At 45.0% G+C, this 17,223-nt stretch overlaps 1 protein-coding gene across 2 annotated transcripts in view; it reads right to left on the bottom strand.

Annotated features, from left to right (window-relative positions):
- Positions 1-217: 217 nt before the first annotated feature.
- LMX1A (LIM homeobox transcription factor 1 alpha) overlaps positions 218-17,223 on the bottom strand; it is a 79,365-nt gene continuing 62,359 nt past the window's right edge. For both annotated transcript variants that reach the window (XM_083445368.1, XM_083445367.1), the window contains 5 exons: positions 7,985-8,154; positions 5,300-5,377; positions 4,100-4,169; positions 1,884-2,057; positions 218-1,043 (listed from right to left, as the gene is read on the bottom strand). In XM_083445368.1, the coding sequence (XP_083301494.1) occupies positions 883-1,043; positions 1,884-2,057; positions 4,100-4,169; positions 5,300-5,377; positions 7,985-8,154 (653 nt within the window). In that variant the 3' untranslated portion in view covers positions 218-882. The remainder of the gene's footprint in view (positions 1,044-1,883; positions 2,058-4,099; positions 4,170-5,299; positions 5,378-7,984; positions 8,155-17,223) is intronic.

Raw genomic sequence — 17,223 nt, 5'->3', positions numbered from 1 at the left:
AGGGATAAACCTGATGCAATATTAGGCGCGCTTGCATCTTGCATATAAATGCACACGCCCTTACATGAACACACTCAAACACCTTGACACACATGCTTGCCAGGCACCAAATTGATAGCTATATGAACAAACCATGAACCTTCCCACCCCTCCATACATTTTTGTCAGTGTCAAAAATGCCTCCCATGTCAATTATTTTCTGTCACTCATTGCAAAATAATAATAATAATGTTCATTTATTAGTTTAAATTGCTCTCACTCTCACATGCCCAGATCTAACTGACTTCATTCTGATATCATCCTGTTCACTGTGTGATTCTGATAAGGTGGGTTCACTTACGTGATTAATCCAGGAAGGAGAAAGAAATAGCAACCAAGGAAGAAATGACAGCAATGCAGAAATCGCAGAAGCCACCAGGATTGCCAAAAAGGATTGCAAAATGCACAAATTATTGAAAATTATCTAAGTCCCCCCCCCCCGAAGGGTAGTCCACCCAAATGAGGAACTTTTGTTTCAGCCCCAAAGTTCAAAGTGGGAAATATTGCTTGCCTATCTAGTCTAAGCTTAAAGTACTGCTTTTTGCAACTTGCCTTCAAGACAGCCTTAAATAAAACACAGGGGGGGGGGGAATAAGTTTTTGTCTTCTTTCATGCATTCCTTGACACTTCAAAATTTAAAACTTAGTTTCAAAAAGTCGTTCCATAAATGGGTTCGCGAAAGGAGAACGGAGTTTTGAATTCTTCCTTCACAAATGTTCCTGATTTCCACTGAATTTTTCAAATGGGAAACGAAGCCAGCAACTTCACAATCCTTTCCTCTCCTTCTCTCCAGGTGGCACCTGCAGTGAGCCCAGCCCTGGTCTGTTCAGAGCCTCAAATGCCTCAAGATGTGAAGTAGGAGCTCTGCATGGAGTACAGGTGGTCAATGGGGTTTCCCACTCTGGACTGCAAGGGCCCAGGTTCCACAGTTGTTAAGAAACAGTCGCCCAGGTTGCTGAGGGAGGTGTCGTCACTGTCCATCTCACACAAAAGGTGCTCAGAACCTTCAGAACAGAGAGAAAGATTTGTTCCACTCAGGCACAATCCACTCACACAACACTGAAATGAACGGGAGCTGCTCTTTCAGAAGTGTCATCAGAATTTTGACTAAGCAACTCTAATGATGATAATAATAATAATAATAATAATAATAATAATAATAATAATACAGTGGTACCTTGAGTTACATACGCTTCAGGTTATATACGCTTCAGGTTACAGACTCCGCTAACCCAGAAATAGTGCTTCAGGTTAAGAACTTTGCTTCAGGATGAGAACAGAAATCGTGCTCTGGCGGCATGGCAGCAGCAGGAGGCCCCATTAGCTAAAGTGGTGCTTCAGGTTAAGAACAGTTTCAGGTTAAGTACGGACCTCCGGAACGAATTAAGTACTTAACCCGAGGTACCACTGTATCTCTCATGTGTTTGAGGTAGCTAAACAGACATACAACCTGAATCAGGGATCTAGACCAGGCATAGGCAAACTCCAGCCCTCCAGATGTTTGGGACTACAATTCCCATCATCCCTAGCTAACAGGACCAGTGGTTAGGGATGATGGGAATTGTAGTCCCAAACATCTGGAGTTTGTCTATGCCTGATCTAGATGGAAACCAGACATGTTTAAAATCTCAAGCTCCACTAGCTTAAGCCTGGAAGCCCAAGCCCAGCCCGGATATTGTCTTAGAGGGCTATGGGCTCTTGACATCCTAAATTCACGTTGCTAAGGGGTTCCGCTTAGTCTGTCTGAGACGTTGCAATGGGACATACAGAAAGAAGCCGTTTCAAACTCTGACTCAATTTACGGCTCCCTCAAAATGTGCAATATGCAGGGTTTCTGTTCTTACCATAAGGGTGCATGTGGTCTCCTGGCATTTGTGGCGGAGTGAGTCCTTGCCGGAAGGGGTCTGAGCTGTAAACACTTTGATCAATGACCAATACTTGTTGTGGAGGAGGTTGCAAGGTGGTATAAGAGTTCATGATTCCTTCAAGGCCAGTGTTATTGCCACTGTTTGTCTGAGCTGGAAGACAATGGCAAATAAAATGCATGAGTTCATAAGATCAGTCTCCCAATACCTTATTATTTCACTTATATCAGCAAGACCTGGCTTTTCTATACTGGTGCCTTTTTTCTTAATGAACGTTTTTCTGTTAGGATATTTCCGTTCCACCTTAAAAGGGAGCAGGATGTTTGTGTCACAGCCTGCGTATTTTCCTGTTTCACAGGATGTTTATGTTGTGTCTTTGCTTTTGTTTCTCTCTCTCTGCCGGAACTCTGAAGCAGGCAGTCATGTTTTTCTTTGTTCTGACCAACGCTGAATAAACTTGGAAATAATGCTCTCCTGGGTGCATCTTTCGCTGTGTGCATATCTGCTGATAGAGCGTGCTCGGCTCTGGAATGTGGGAAGCTATTTCTGGAGCTCGTGTCGCTAATTGCTGATACTGCGTGTCTACGGGAGATCAATGGACGTCCGGAGACGACGTGGAGTCGAGATGGACTTTGTCTCCCTGGCAGTATCCCAACATTTTCTCCAGTCCCAGGAGGTGTGAACTCTTTCCCTGCTCCCCTATTTTCAAAGCCATACCCAACCAACCCATATACGACTTCTCATTTTTCAGTCTTGGAATAAATGAATTAAACCATCAGTCAACTCAAATATATGAGCTGCTTAAAGGGTCACTGCCAGCCAGACCTACATATTATCAAGTTCATGAAAAATATAACTATAAGCTCCTTTGGAACTCGGATGCCAAGTTCACTGTAAGACAGGACTCCTGTGATGATGACGATGATATTTATACCCTGCTCATCTGGCTGGGTTTCCCCAGCCACTCTGGGCGGCTTACAGCACACACAAAAATGTAAACCATTAGATATTAAAAACTTCTGTAAACAGGGCTGCCTTCAGATGTCTTCTAAAAGTTAGATAACTGTTTATTTCCTTGACATCTGATGGGAGGGCATTCCACAGGGTGGGTGCCACTACCGAGAAGGCTCTCTGTTGCACAATTTTCCCCCCCATGTTCAACCCCCTTCTCTCTCCCCCCCTCTCTTTCTTTCATTCTTTGACATGCAAAAGAACCCTCAACATGTTCAGTCTTAGAGTCAATCCAGAAAAGATGCTGAAAGATAAATGTATGGATCTCAGACTTGTGGGGGTTTTTTTTCGTTGTTTTTTTTTCGTTCAATACATCTGAGGGGGTTTGGGGACATTGGATCAGGAAACTCCTCTGCTTTTTGTCTTGCAGAAGGAAGTGTACACACTTTAAAGTAGATGGATGGCGGCTAACAGATTGAGGTTGAATCCTGACAAGACAGAAGTATTGTTTTGGGGGGACAGGGGGTGGGCAGGTATGGGGACTCCTTGATCCTGAATGGAGTAACTGTGCCCCTGAAGGAGGTGCACATCATGCAAAAGAGGGGCCATTGTGCTAGAAGAGTGATCTAAGCGTGGAAAGAAGAGTTGAGATGGGAAGCATGTTCAGCCTTGTATAGTAAGGGGAAATTGGGAAGCAAAGCTAAGGACTGAAAAAGCTATGGAGATTACAGTGGAAAACCCACGACAATCTGAGGAGAGTTCCCAGGTAGGACATGGCAGCCGAGATGTCCTAGGAGCCAAGGAGAAGTGAATCATAACTTTTCCATATCAATAAATTCTAGTTTTTCAAGGTAACACCAAGAACTGAGTGTTGATGAAACCATGGGATAAGTCAAATCGATATTGTGGGGGGGACCATAGCTGTTCGTGGCATGCTATTAAAGTCTCTGAGGAAATGAAATCTTGCCCATTGCAGAGGACTGGTTCACTGGCCGCCATATATTGTTGATGCCCTCCCTCCTTCAGCGTGGCATATTCTGCCTTCTGGCTCAAGTAGGAAGCACCTGCATTTGACAGGAGGGGAGCTAGGAAATTATTCGGTTCTCCTGTCCAGCAACTCCTGGTGCCTCCATGGAAAGAGAATCCACTTTCCATTTTCAGAATCCTGGCTGTAGGTGGTGGAGTTTAAAGGAAGAGGGAACAGGCAGGTCCTGTGACAAAAGGGGGTTAGGAGACAAGCTTACCAGAAGTGAGTCTCTGTGTTGTTTGCTGATCTTGCTGTTGCTGCTGTTGTCGTCTCGCTAATTTCTTCATCTGTTACAGAAAGGGAGGAAAGGTTAGAACAAGCCAATATCCCTTCCTCTTCTTTTCCTAAATGGTGGAAAAGCATCCACAGGGTTAGCAGAAGCATGATGCTGCCGTTACACTCTGATAGTTCTTAAGATGGGCATCTTAAAATGGGCTGAGAGAGAGAGCCCTGTCTAAGGAGGAGGTGGGGTTGCGGGCTTCACGGCCCCTCCACACGTGCGATGGGTGGAGGCCAGCCCCCGCGCGATTGGGGGAATTCCCGGCTGCGTCACCCCCTAGCTGGCCAATCGGCCAGTTCAGGGGGTGTGGCCTGCCCCATTTAAACCAGGACGTGGCCGGGGATCTCCCTCTTTGCCGCTCGCCAGCTGTTCCTGCTTTTCCCACCCTCCCGCCCTCTAAGGTTTGTTCTTTGACCTTGCTATGGACCTTGGTTGGTCGCTGTTGAGGGGCCTGGTAGGAATTTTTCCACTTGGCAATTTGGCACCAGCCACTTGGTTTTCGCCTACCACGTAGCAAATCGTCACAGCTTTTCAGGTATTGGCGGTTAGGCATTGGTATTGCTCTGTAGATGGAAGAGGGGAGGTAGCGCCATCACCTGCCCCGTATATTGAAGGGTAGTCTGAGAAAGGATTCTGGGGTGTGTGGCCCTACCAAAGCCTAGGGAGGTGGGGGCCTAAGGCATGCCACCTAGCGGTGACCCTGGGGGGAGTTCCTAGTTGATGTGCATCAGCAGGACTCCCCCTATTGGTGGTTAACCCTTCCCAGATGTCGAGCGGACGGGCTGAAGTCAGATATAGTCAGTTAGGACCAATGCCTAAGCCAATACCGCTCATCACCTGTAACCAATAAAGTTGTGGCCTTTTTTAGCCCATTAACCTTAATAATTGTGTCATGTGTCATTATTTCCACCGGGACTCAACCATACAACTTCTGCCAGCCTGTGCAGCTCAGTGCAGCTATGCTAGATGGTCTGTAAGATAGCTTCCCAAATCCAAAAATGCAATCTGCAAATTGCCTATTCCTACTCCAAACTAGGACTACATTTTAAGTTTAGATAGATAGCCCTCCTATCTAAAAATGGATGAAAGGCCCCAGCGTCATTATGTAGTAAGTGATTCAAGGGGAAATGTTGTTACCTTAGCTCTTTGATTCTGGAACCAGACCTGAACAACTCGGACACTCAGACCCGTCTCGGCTGCTAACGTTTCCCTTACCTTCATGAAATGTCAGAATAGCAGACATGATTATTCGTTTAAAACAGAGGCAAAAGGATAAGCAAAACACTAAATGTGTAGGACTCTCAACACAAATTTCAACGTTTTCATAAAAGGGTTTTTTTTCATTGCGGCACAAAATCTCAACGTTTGCAGTTGCTCCCTAGATTTCTCACCAAAATCCAAAACCTTAAGAACTGGAAGTTTTTGGAGTTCGGCAGTCAGATTTCAAGCATGTGTCTCCAAACAGGGGAGCTGCGAAAACACGCAGAATACTGTTCAGTGCGCATCAAAAGTGATCACAGGGATGAAGCAACTCCCCTGGGGGGGGGGGGAGGTGACAGGATAGAAGTTTTAAAAATTATGCATGGCAAGGAGAAAGCGGGTGAAGAAAGGTTTTCCTTACTATCTCATAACACTGAATGTTGGAAGATGCAGGACAGTCAAAAGAAAGCGCTTCTTTGCTCAGTGCGTAAACTATGGAATTTTATCCCACAAGAGGTAGCAATGGACACCAACTTGGATGGCTTTAGAGAAATGGCTATTAGCTACAATGACTATTGTAGAGTATGGCTCTGAAGAGTAGTGGCTGGGGAAATGAAGTGGGCAAGGGCTTGCCACGGGCTCGTCACTGGCCATTGTGAGAACAGGGTGTAGGGATAAAGGTAAAGGTAAAGGTACCCCTGCCCGTACGGGTCAGTCTTGACAGACTCTAGGGTTGTGCGCCCATCTCACTCAAAGAGGCCAAGGGCCAGCGCTGTCCGAAGACACTTCCGGGTCACGTGGCCAGCGTGACATCGCTGCTCTGGCGAGCCAGAGCCGCACACGGAAACGCCGTTTACCTTCCCGCTAGTAAGCGGTCCCTATTTATCTACTTGCACCCAGGAGTGCTTTCGAACTGCTAGGTTGGCAGGCGCTGGGACCGAACAGCAGGAGCGCACCCCGCCGCGGGGATTCAAACCGCCGACCTTTCGATCGGCAAGCCCTAGGCACTGAGGCTTTAACCCACAGCGCCACCCGCGTGATTCAGCAGGGATCTTATGGTTTAATGTGGGGTTATTATTTTTCTAAAGAACCCACAACTCTTTCGTTTTTCCCTGTAAAGGTAAAAAAAGGTAAAGGACCCCTGGACAGTTAAGTCCAGTCAAAGGCGACTAGGGGGTTGCGGTGCTCATCTCACTTTCAGGCCGAGGGAGCCAGCGTTTGCCAGCTTTCCGGGTCATGTGGCTAGCATGACTAAACCGCTTCTGGCGCAACGGGACACCGTGACGGAAACCAGAGCACACGGAAATGCCTGCCACAGCAGCACCTATTTATCTACTTGCACTGGTGTGCTTTTGAACTGCTAGGTTGGCAGGAGCAGGGACAGAGCAACAGGAGCTCACCCTGTCATGCAGTTTCGACTGGCAAGCCCAAGAGGCTCAGTGGTTTAGACCACAGCGCCACCCACATCCTCTGAACAGTAGCTGCTGGGGAAATGAAGTGGGGGAGTGTGCTGTGCTGCTCAAATCCTGTTTGGGGCTTTCCACAGGCATGTGGGGTGTGAAACACAGAGCAGTCAAATACATCATTCCTAGAGTGGACATGCTTACACATGAAGAGGGATGTTTGTCCAGACAGTAGATAAACTTCCTGTTTTCTCCTGTGCTGGGACAAACTTCCTCTACATGTGACCAGAGTTGGGTATGACCTTACCTGTGCAGGTAACAAAATAGCACAGGGCAGGCAGCCATCTCTCTCTCTGACTCCATTCCTTGAAGAAGCAACAGCTCCTTAACCTGAGATGCTCTCTTGGCTGGACAAAAGAACTATCTCCTTATGGGATAGATTCCAGGTGTATATATTTTGTAACCTAAGTCTGCCTTCTGGGATCCATTTGTAAACAGAATGTGTGAGTAAACTCTTTTTATACTTTTATACAAGACTGTGTTGTGTTTATTCTTTTTAGGAGGGAATAAGAGGAGAATTACCAGGAAACTTATTTTAGAGGTTTATGCAAGCTTGGCAAACCTATCAGCTGTGCAAGTTTAAAAGGGGACTGTTACTCTGCTAAAACATAGAACTGGTTAGGAAGGATATTATTAAACAATATATCCTCTCCTGCCTTCCTGAACATTCCCACAGGGCACCTCACTGGTCATTGTGAGAACAGAATGCGGGAATAGCTGTGCCTTTGGTTTGATCCAGCAGGGAATCTTTTTTCCAAACTAAACAACCCACAATTTTTGAGTTTTCCCAGCAGGTAAGGGGCTCTCAGCCTTAAGTAGGGTTAAGTAGGGCTACACAACTTGCAGTCCATCAGCATGTCATCTACATACAGTGGCTCATGCCTGGGTCATTAAATCTCTCTTGTCGTTGTGTTGACTGCTCAGGAGTGATGGTCAAGTGCCTGGGAAATCACAACACTTGCCTGTTGGGCTGCATTCTGTTTAGCGGACCACATGCCTGAATCTGACTGCCACCGACAGAGCACAATGTCCAGGAATTATTAAGACAGGAGTCACTCTACAGCCCTGGGATTTAACAACATCTTAGGCAGTGTAAACTGGCTACCTCTAGTGATTCCAGTGTTCATGGTGCCAGTTTCTTCTTATGATCAAACTGTACCTTCCTGCATGGTTTAGAAGACACTTCAAATGATGCCTTGAATGCCCGGCGCTGCTGGGTCGTCAAGATGGTCCGGGGTCGTTTCGGCCGCTTGTGGTCCTTGCTCTCCTCGGATGTTTTCCCACTGCCATCTCCCATTTTGCACAGGCTCCCTTCATCATCACTTTTACCTTGAAAGATTGGGGAAGGGGATAAAATCCCACACAGTGCGATTCACAAGCCAGCCTTTGCTTAAAACGAAATCACCCCAAATTGAGAAGCCGCATGGAAAAGCTCCATACTAACAGGAAGATGCTCAAAAGTCCTTTCAGAATTTGCACAGGTAGGGCTACAAAGCACTCAGAAGCATTTGGTAAGGAAAGGAAAGACAGTGGAGATAAACCAGGGGTTCTGTGTTGCAACCTTTACAGGGGTGTGGCTGGGGTGATTGTAAGGAAATAACAAAGCAGTCAAAAGAGGATTATAAACTCAACTCAAATCTGGTTACACAACAAGTCAGCAGCCATCTCCCAGAGGCCTAAATGCCTTCCTAAAGAAGGATATTTCTGCAAACTAGAATCAAGATGGCCAGACAGGCTTCTCTGGGCAAAGGTTTCAAAGCGGGAATTAGCCTTGCTCCAGTTGCCAGTAATGGAACCTCAGACAGCCTAACAGTGGCGTAGCGTGGGTTGTCAGCACCCGGGGCAAGGCAAGTAATTTGCGCCCCCCCCCCCCGCTGCACTGTCCCTCCCCCAGATAGTCCCTCGCTCTCTCTCCGCACCGCACCGCACACCTAGCACCCTCCCCTCCACAGTGGGCGGCGACCCGGCGCCTCGGATCGGATTCGCACAGCCAGCACTGCAGTGAGAGAGAGAGAGTGAGCCAGGTAGGGGCAGAGAGCTGCGAGTGCGAGCGCCCCCCCCCGATGTTGCACCCAGTGCAGCCCCCCCCTGCACCCCCCACGCTACGCCACTGCAGCCTAACCCTAGATTCAGACCATATCAAACTTTTAAAGTCACCAGTAACACTTGGAATTAAGCCCAGAGATTAATTGTTACCAAGTGCAGTTCTGTATGTACAGGTATCATATGGTGTTTTTTAGCTAAGACCCAAGCTATAGCTCAGCTCCAAATGCTCTTTAAGAATGTCCCCATTGCACTGGAGAAATCTCACCTCAATGCTCTCAAAGCATGCATCTTGGCAGCCAGAACTCCACTGAAGAGTAATTAAGCAGGCTTTTCGATTAGCATGTGTGTGAAACACCGGGACACTTTGCCTGGGAGGTGTAGAAGCTCTTAAGCCATCAGCCTCCATTACTCTAAGTACATGTATGGAATAAGGTAGTCCTAATTGGCAAGGTTAGCATTCCAGTAAAATGTTTGGCACTAGAGTGTGTGCCTTCAATACTATGCCGCTTCAGGTTGCACATGGAGGGGGGAACGCGCCATTTTAAAAAAATGTTTCCTCATATTAACAGTTCCTTGCAAACAGAAAATGAGCACAGCAACGGAGAATGGTTCTGGCCCTAAACCAAGACCCGGCTGTGATAATTTTCAACTTGCACGGTGCATTTAAAAACAACAGGAAATCTGTGGAGTGGTAAAAGCTTTCTGGGAAATGATATATAATGAGTTAAAGAAACTGTTTAAGAAAACTTTTGTTAAAAAAACTAGAAGGTTTTTTTGTTAGGTATACAGTGGTACCTCTAGTTACGAACTTAATTCATTCTGGAGGTCCGTTCTTAACCTGAAACTGTTCTTAACTAGAGGTGTGCTTTTGCTAATGGGGCCTCTTGCTGCCGCTGGCACATGATTTTCATTCTCATCCTGGGGCAAAGTTCTCAACTCGAGGTACCTCTTCCAGGTTAGTGGAGTTTGTAACCTGAATCATTTGTAACCTGAGGTGTTTGTAACTCAAGGTACCACTGTAAAAGGTGAAGAGATACCAAAAGAAGACATAATACTTTTTATGTATGCAATGACAGCAGCAAGAATACTACTAGACCAGAGATGGAAGGAGGGAAAGGGCCGACTAGAGAAGAATGGCCGACTAAATTGATGGAGTACGAAGAGATGGTAAGACTGACGGGAAATATCAGAAACCAGGAAGACTAAGTATTTCTAAAAGAATGGAATAAAATTTTAATGTATTTAAAAGACCACTGTAAAGAGTTAAAATCATTGGCAGGGATACAATGACACTTGTAATGTGAAATGAACTTTGGTAACTGAGTATATAACAGATAGATAACAGTAAAGGATGCAGAATATTTTTCTTTGAATATGGAACTTTTGGAGGGAGGGAAGGGTGGCCAGAAGTTTGAAAGAACCTTTCGCTTTAAGTATGTAAAACCAATATTTTTTAAATAATAATAAAAAAATAACAAATCCTCACTTGCAGTCTGGACTAAGTATAGTTCATACTTCGACCTCAGTCCCATCTCCTGATGTATTGCATGTGTGGAATAGGCCTGAGTAGGGTTTAAAATAGTAGCATTTTACTAATGAATAGTATTTGAAAACAATGAGTCGATTGCTCTAATAAAGCCAATGTATGCAAGACTTATAGCTCCTGAGTCTGAATATCTTTTTTAAAAGGCACCTCACACTATGTTGTGCGTGTGTTTTCATACACCCAGCAGTTTATTTTACAGTGCATAATATGGGATAAATGGAGGCAATGAGACAAAAAGGAGTCAAGTTTGCATTGTGCAAACACATGTTGTGCATTCCCACATGTTTCAGAAACTTTGGACCAACTTCTGAAAATGCTCTGTATTTTGCAACTTTTAATTGAAAGGGCAACAAGTCCCAAGACTTGGAGTCTATTCAGAATACACACAAATTGAACCTACGTATTTTCTAGTTGCTGACAAATCATGGTCTCATTTTTACCACTGGATGATGTTTTGGTCAAATATAGTGTGAATATTGTGTTATTGTTCAGGATTTCGTTCCCTCCACAGAGTCTCTTGAACTTGAAATTCCAAATGGGCAACAGGGAATATATCTTGTCCCTATGTTTGCTGCAGGAAACAGCACAAGTGCTCGATAAACACATCTGATTGCCGTATGTAGTGTGGCACTGTTTCTAGACAAAGGTGCTTAAGTTTTTTTCTGAGCTTTCTGGCATTTTACAACAACAGGTTACTCAACTGCTAAATTTGCAATAAATGTTTGATTCAAGAAAATGGAAGCCTACTGATTTTTTAAAATTCTGATAACCCACGTTGGACTTCAAATTATTATGTTGGCTGCTCTGAAATCAATCGCATTGGCGAAGTGACAATTAGTTGGTTTGTGTTTGGGGGCCAATCATTTGGGTAAGCATGAGATTCCAGAACTCGGCACTGTCTCCATGCGCCTGTCTGGGCTCCTGTCTGGGTTTGTGCCGTATTTTTCGCTCCAAAGGACGCACCAGACCATAAGGCGCACCTAGTTTTGGGAGGAGGAAAACAAGAAAAAATTATTCTGAATCCCAGAAGCCAGAACAGCAAGAGGGATCTGGCTTCTGGGATACTGTGTGGCTGTTTTGGCATCTGGGATAACCGCGCCAAGCCTCTTCAGGGCAGTGGGATGAAGGCTCCCCCTGCCCAAAGAGGCTGCGCAGGGCTAAGGCAGAAGCCAGGACGGTGCATCGCTGAAGGGGCGCTGCACAGTTCTCCCTCTCTGAGAGGGAGAAGTGCGCAGCGCCCCTTCAGCGAAGCTGGAGAAGGAACAGAAGGAGACCCTTCTGTTCCTCCTCTGGCTTCGCAGGACAGGCACTACGCAGAGAGGGAGAGCTGCGCAGCACCCCTTCAGCGAAGCGGGAGGAGGAACAGAAGGGGCTCCATAAGACGCACTCACATTTCCCCTTACTTTTTAGAAGGAAAAATGTGCGTCTTATGGAGAGAAAAATATGGTAGTTCAGTGTCTACAATGTTGCCAGATTCTTAACTAGAGCAAAACACCTCCCTGGTGCTGCGTTTGCCCCTCAGCGCATTATTGCTAGGAGGCGTTCCTGTTTCTCTTTCGCAGGATGACTAGATAAACGGGCTGATCAGAAGGAACATTTTATCATATGTGGTGGGAATGTAAGAAAGTAAAAAACTTCTGGGAAATGATATATAATGAGATGAAAAAGATGTTGAAATATACATTTCTTTAAAAAACCAGAAGCATTTTTACTTGGCACTATAGGTGAGGATATTACTAGAAAGGATGTAAAATTGTTTTTATATCCAACAACAGCGGCAAAAGTATTGTTGGCTCAGAAATGGAAACAAGAAGAAATACCCACGAAAGAAGAATGGCAGACAAAATTCATGGACTATGCAGAATTGGATTTGAGGAAGGATTTGAAACCTGTGGGACCAGAGATTTACAGAAGATTGGAAGAAATATACAAACTATTTGAAGAGCAACTGTAATCAGCAAATTACGCTACAAGAAGTTCTGTAAGGAGAAATATATGAAATATTGCAAAGAAGAGAAAGAAGAGAGATATAAGTTATGAGATTTAAATGTCATAGTGGAAATAAGAAATGTAAATCAAATAAATAGACTGGAAAATTTTCAGATGTGATAGAAGTAAAAAGAATTGTATAAGATGTTAAAGTACGTTTAATTATTGTTGAAAATGATATGTTGAAAATTAATTGAAAAAATTATATAGGGGGGGGGAGAGAGAAACGGGGTGATCAAATATTTCCCACATCTGTCCATATAGGAGAATGAAATAGGGAAATGCTTTGAAATGGATGGGGAAGGGGGGGGGGAGAGAAATCAGTGCAGAGAAGTCTGGGGGAATCCCATCCCATGAAAGAAGAGTGGCCGCGTTCCCCCGCCACCCCAGACACCTGCTTGCCAAATCCCTCCAAATGATGGAAAGTTGATTCTGCTTTAGCGTGGCAATGCTTTTAATTAACTCTGCCTTTCAAGCCTTCCTCGAACAGGGTAGGAATTAATTAATCTTTAAGACTCCTCCTGGTGTCACATGGGAAAGGACTACAGGCGGTTTATATTGTCTGCCGTGACCTCTGCGCAACCCCAAGGCTCACTGGGGGAACGATGAAGAACCGGCTTCGTGTATGAAGATGAAGAAATTCTTTGGTTCGGGGGAATTAGGGAAAGGAGGGATGTTAGTACACTTTTAATTGGAAAGGGGGCTCCTCTTTCACAGGCGCCTGTTTACTTAGGCTTGGACACTGGGGCTCAAGGGAAGGAGTCATTGAACTGAGGGCTTTGCAGATTATGGGCAGCATATGGCTCCCAGTGCTTTGCTCTTTATTTTCATTTTCTCATAAAGTGGTCCTAAGTTTGCATTGTGCTCCTTGTTCCCTTATGTTTCTGACTGGGTCTTTAAAGATACATCTATGCTGACTGGTCAAGTATATGCCATAATCTCATAGCCTCAGAATTAAATGTCGCAGGGGGAAAGTCTGACCTTCCTCTTAGGCACAGAATGATAGAACCATAGAATTGCTGAGTTGGAAGGGACCACGAGGGTAATCTAGTCCAACACATTTAGTCTAGTTCCCACATTTATTTTGCTTTTTAGAAAACTTACATTCTGCCAGTCAACCAAACAGGTTCTCAGGCCAGCTTGTAGCAAATCAGGACAGCCCTTTGAGAAGTTAAACTGAGAGGGTTAGACTGCAATATAGAAAATATACTGGTGCTTTTAGTTTATATGTGAGAGCTTAATGGCCCAATCCTACTTATGACTAGACTGTACTGAAGATAGTGAGACTTATTTTTGAGTAAATGTGGTTTAGGGTTGGATTACACAACTTTGTTGTTTATCATCAGCATCTACATAAAAAACAACAACCCCAATCTCTATTCAGGCCCAAATAAACAGAACTGGACTCCTTGATTAATTGTAATTCAGCAGCTTCACACCAGAGAACCCTTTAAAATGTCTTTGTTCAAGTATGACTACCTTAAGAGTGTGGGGTGTGAAACACAGGACAGTCAAATACAACATTCCTAGAGTGGACATGTTTAGACATGAAGAGGAATGTTTGTCCAGCCAGTAGATAAACTTCCTGTTTCCTCCTGTGCTGGGACAAACTTCCTCTGCATGTGACCAGAGTCAGGCGTGACTTTACCTGTGCAGGTAACAAAAGCACAGGACTGACCACCACATCTCTGTTTCCTCCATTTTGCTTTCGTCGAAGAAGCATCAGCCTGAGATACTCTCTTGGCTTCCAGCCAAGAGAGGACAAAGGAACTATCTCCCTATGGGATAGATTCCAGGTGTATATATTTTGTAACTTATGTCTGCCTTCTGGGATCCATCTGTGAACAGAATGAGTGAGTAAACTATTTTATACTTTTATACAAGACTGTGTCGTGTCTATTCTTTTTAAAGAGGGAATAAAAGGGGAACTACCAGGAAACTTATTTTAGAGGCTTAAGCAAGCCTGGCAAACCTATCTGCTGTATAAGTTTAAAAGGGGACTGTTACTCTGCTAAACTGTAGAACTTGTTAACACAAGTTGGGAAGGATATAATTAAACAATATATCCTCTCCTGCCTCCCTGAGCATTCCCACAAAAAGTGCTCTGGTTTCTGGATGCTGCCATTTCTCATGTCAGATTTGGGTTTGTTTATTCCAGAGGTAGTGAACCTTTCTGTTCCAATAGGAACTACTGCAAGCCAGCTTTGACAGGTAGACAGGGCCACCCAGCTCTCAACCAGCTGAAGTCATAAGGGTGCCAGGTGATTCACAGGTAGGTCACTCACCTGCCAAAAGTAGTCCATGGGGCTGGGGGGGGGGGAGTGGCTTTAAAGCACCGTACCAGGCTTGCAAAGAGCACTGTGCAGTGCTTTTAAGCGCCAATGATAAGCAGGCTTGAATTGCCTACTCATCAGCAAATGGGCAGGAAGCTCAAGTCTGCAGGGATCGGCTGTGTGCAAGTTGTGCATCAAGGACTCAGTCGCACAGCCAAACCAAGCATTCCTTGAACTGATGGGTGGGAGGTCCAAGCCTGTTTTCTGCACAGATCAGCTGCACAGAACTTGCTCTTGCAGCCAAATTATCCACGCCTCTCCCTGGCCAATTTTGCTCCATTGGTCTATCGCGTAAAGACAGGTTTGTTTCTCCATTCCTGGCAGGAGATAGCACATATGACAGCGGAAGATGCGCAAGTGAAGCAATTTGTGGTGCTGTGGCTGACACTGTTAGGTCCTGTAATAGTGTTGCCCAAGTAGATATGGGAGCAAACATGGCATCTTGGTTTGTGGTGGGGTTTGGTCTCTGTGTTTGTGCCTTTGTTACGTGGTATGTATGTGGTCCAACTAGCAATGGAAAGAGTCTGAGGCTCAAGGGAGACTAGTTGTCTGCAACCAAGTACAGGTCAACTACCCAAGACCTGCAAGAGGGAAGTGTCATTAGCAAGTATTGGCTATAGACCACTGGAAGTATGTTGGAGCAACTTTGAGCTGTAGATGACATCAAGTGGTGCTCCATTGTCTTCTCTTTGAGGTCTGTAGTGTAGCAGAGATCTAGGTTTGCGCAATGAAAGTTGATTAAAGCACATTTTCTTTCTTTAGGGGGTCAGATTGTCCTTAGGAAAGGGACACGGACGGGATAGATATAAGATATATGTTCAAAAACACAGTAAAGGTTCGCTATCTATGCTAGCACTCGATTGACGTTGGAGAGAGACTGAGTTGAGAAATAATACCAAGGAATGTGTTAGATAAAATGTAAAGAAATATACAATAATAAAAGTACATTCATTTGTAAAAAAAGGAATATACAATGGGATAGACAGGAAGTCCAACGTGTTGATGTATATATGATTTTGGAATAGTTTTTTGTCCTTGTGTTTTGTTTTGTTTTCCTTTAAGTATATAAACTTTGTACACATGCTGAAAATTACAGTATAATAAGCCTTGTGATGTAATATGATAATGTTTACAGATGTAACATAAGAACTTTAATAAATAAATAAAACTGCAAGCAAAAAGAAAATAGGAAAGGGACATGGACATGGACAAAAAAATGTGTGATAATGACACCACTAGGCAGGTAAATCAAAATAAATGCTCGTTGTCACATGATCTCCTCACTAACAAATCAGAAGCAATGCTCAGTAAAAGGCAGGCAGCACATAACCTCCACATGAAGCTTTGTGCAAGCAAATCAGGACAAATGCTCCCTGAACAGGTCATCTGGAGAAGCACTTAATGTCTATTGTTTTTCCATTTCATTTCCATTTGGCCTCCCTCCTTTACTTTTCAACCACCATATCTTTCCAATTTAGAATTACAATACTGTACATGCATCTGATGACATGGACCGTGGTCCTCAAACAGTCTGCCATAATCCATTTCTGCCAGAAGACTCTTTATTGCTTTTGCCTCATTCTACTCAGTGCTCAGCGTGATATCAGAGTTGGGGCATTGTGTTCAATTTCAGGAAATATTCCTGGAAGAAACCTGTGAATGGTACCTCTAAGGGACAATCAAAGACGCATGACAACCTGGCAGCTAGCCGTGGAATGGGCCTGAGGCTCAATAGGCCAAGTCTGGCGTCTCGGTCTTCTGCTCCACTGAGCCCAGTCTCCTTCGCGAAGAACGCGATGCAACTGCTCTCACTTCTGAGAACTATCTGGGCAGAGCAACCGAGTCTTTTCAATCAAACCTGGCTCTTTCTCATTGCGTATCTAGTTACTTCACTCTATTTACCGCCCATCTGCCAGAAGATGGCAGCATTTTGCTGGTTTTGTTCTATGTGGCAGCTGTATTTTCTAATGTCACCTCTGTCAAAACTGTCATTATCAAAGCCATCACGGTGCTGGTTGTGATGTGGGTCAGTGTGTCCTACAATCCTACAATCCTAACCTTTCTCTGAAAAAGGTCTCATCCCCACTCTTGGATTTACAGCTGGCTAAAGAAGAAAGGGTCCAAGGGACGCGGGTGGCGCTGTGGGTAAAAGCCTCAGTGCCTAGGGCTTGCCGATCGAAAGGTCAGCGGTTCAAATCCCCACGGCGGGGTGCGCTCCCGTTGTTCGGTCCCAGCGCCTGCCAACCTAGCAGTTCGAAAGCACTCCCGGGTGCAAGTAGATAAATAGGGACCGCTTACTAGCGGGAAGGTAAACGGCGTTTCCGTGTACGGCTCTGGCTCGCCAGAGCAGCGATGTCACACTGGCCACGTGACCCGGAAGTGTCTCCGGACAGCGCTGGCCCCTGGCTTCTTGAGTGAGATGGGCGCACAACCCTAGAGTCTGTCAAGACTGGCCTGTACGGGCAGGGGTACCTTTACCTTTTT

This window comes from Podarcis tiliguerta, assembly GCF_965153285.1.
Source record: "Podarcis tiliguerta genome assembly, chromosome: 6".
NCBI classification, from domain to species: domain Eukaryota; kingdom Metazoa; phylum Chordata; class Lepidosauria; order Squamata; family Lacertidae; genus Podarcis; species Podarcis tiliguerta.
The sequence above is the reverse complement of the archived record's forward strand: the minus strand, read 5'-3'. Positions and strand labels throughout refer to the sequence as shown.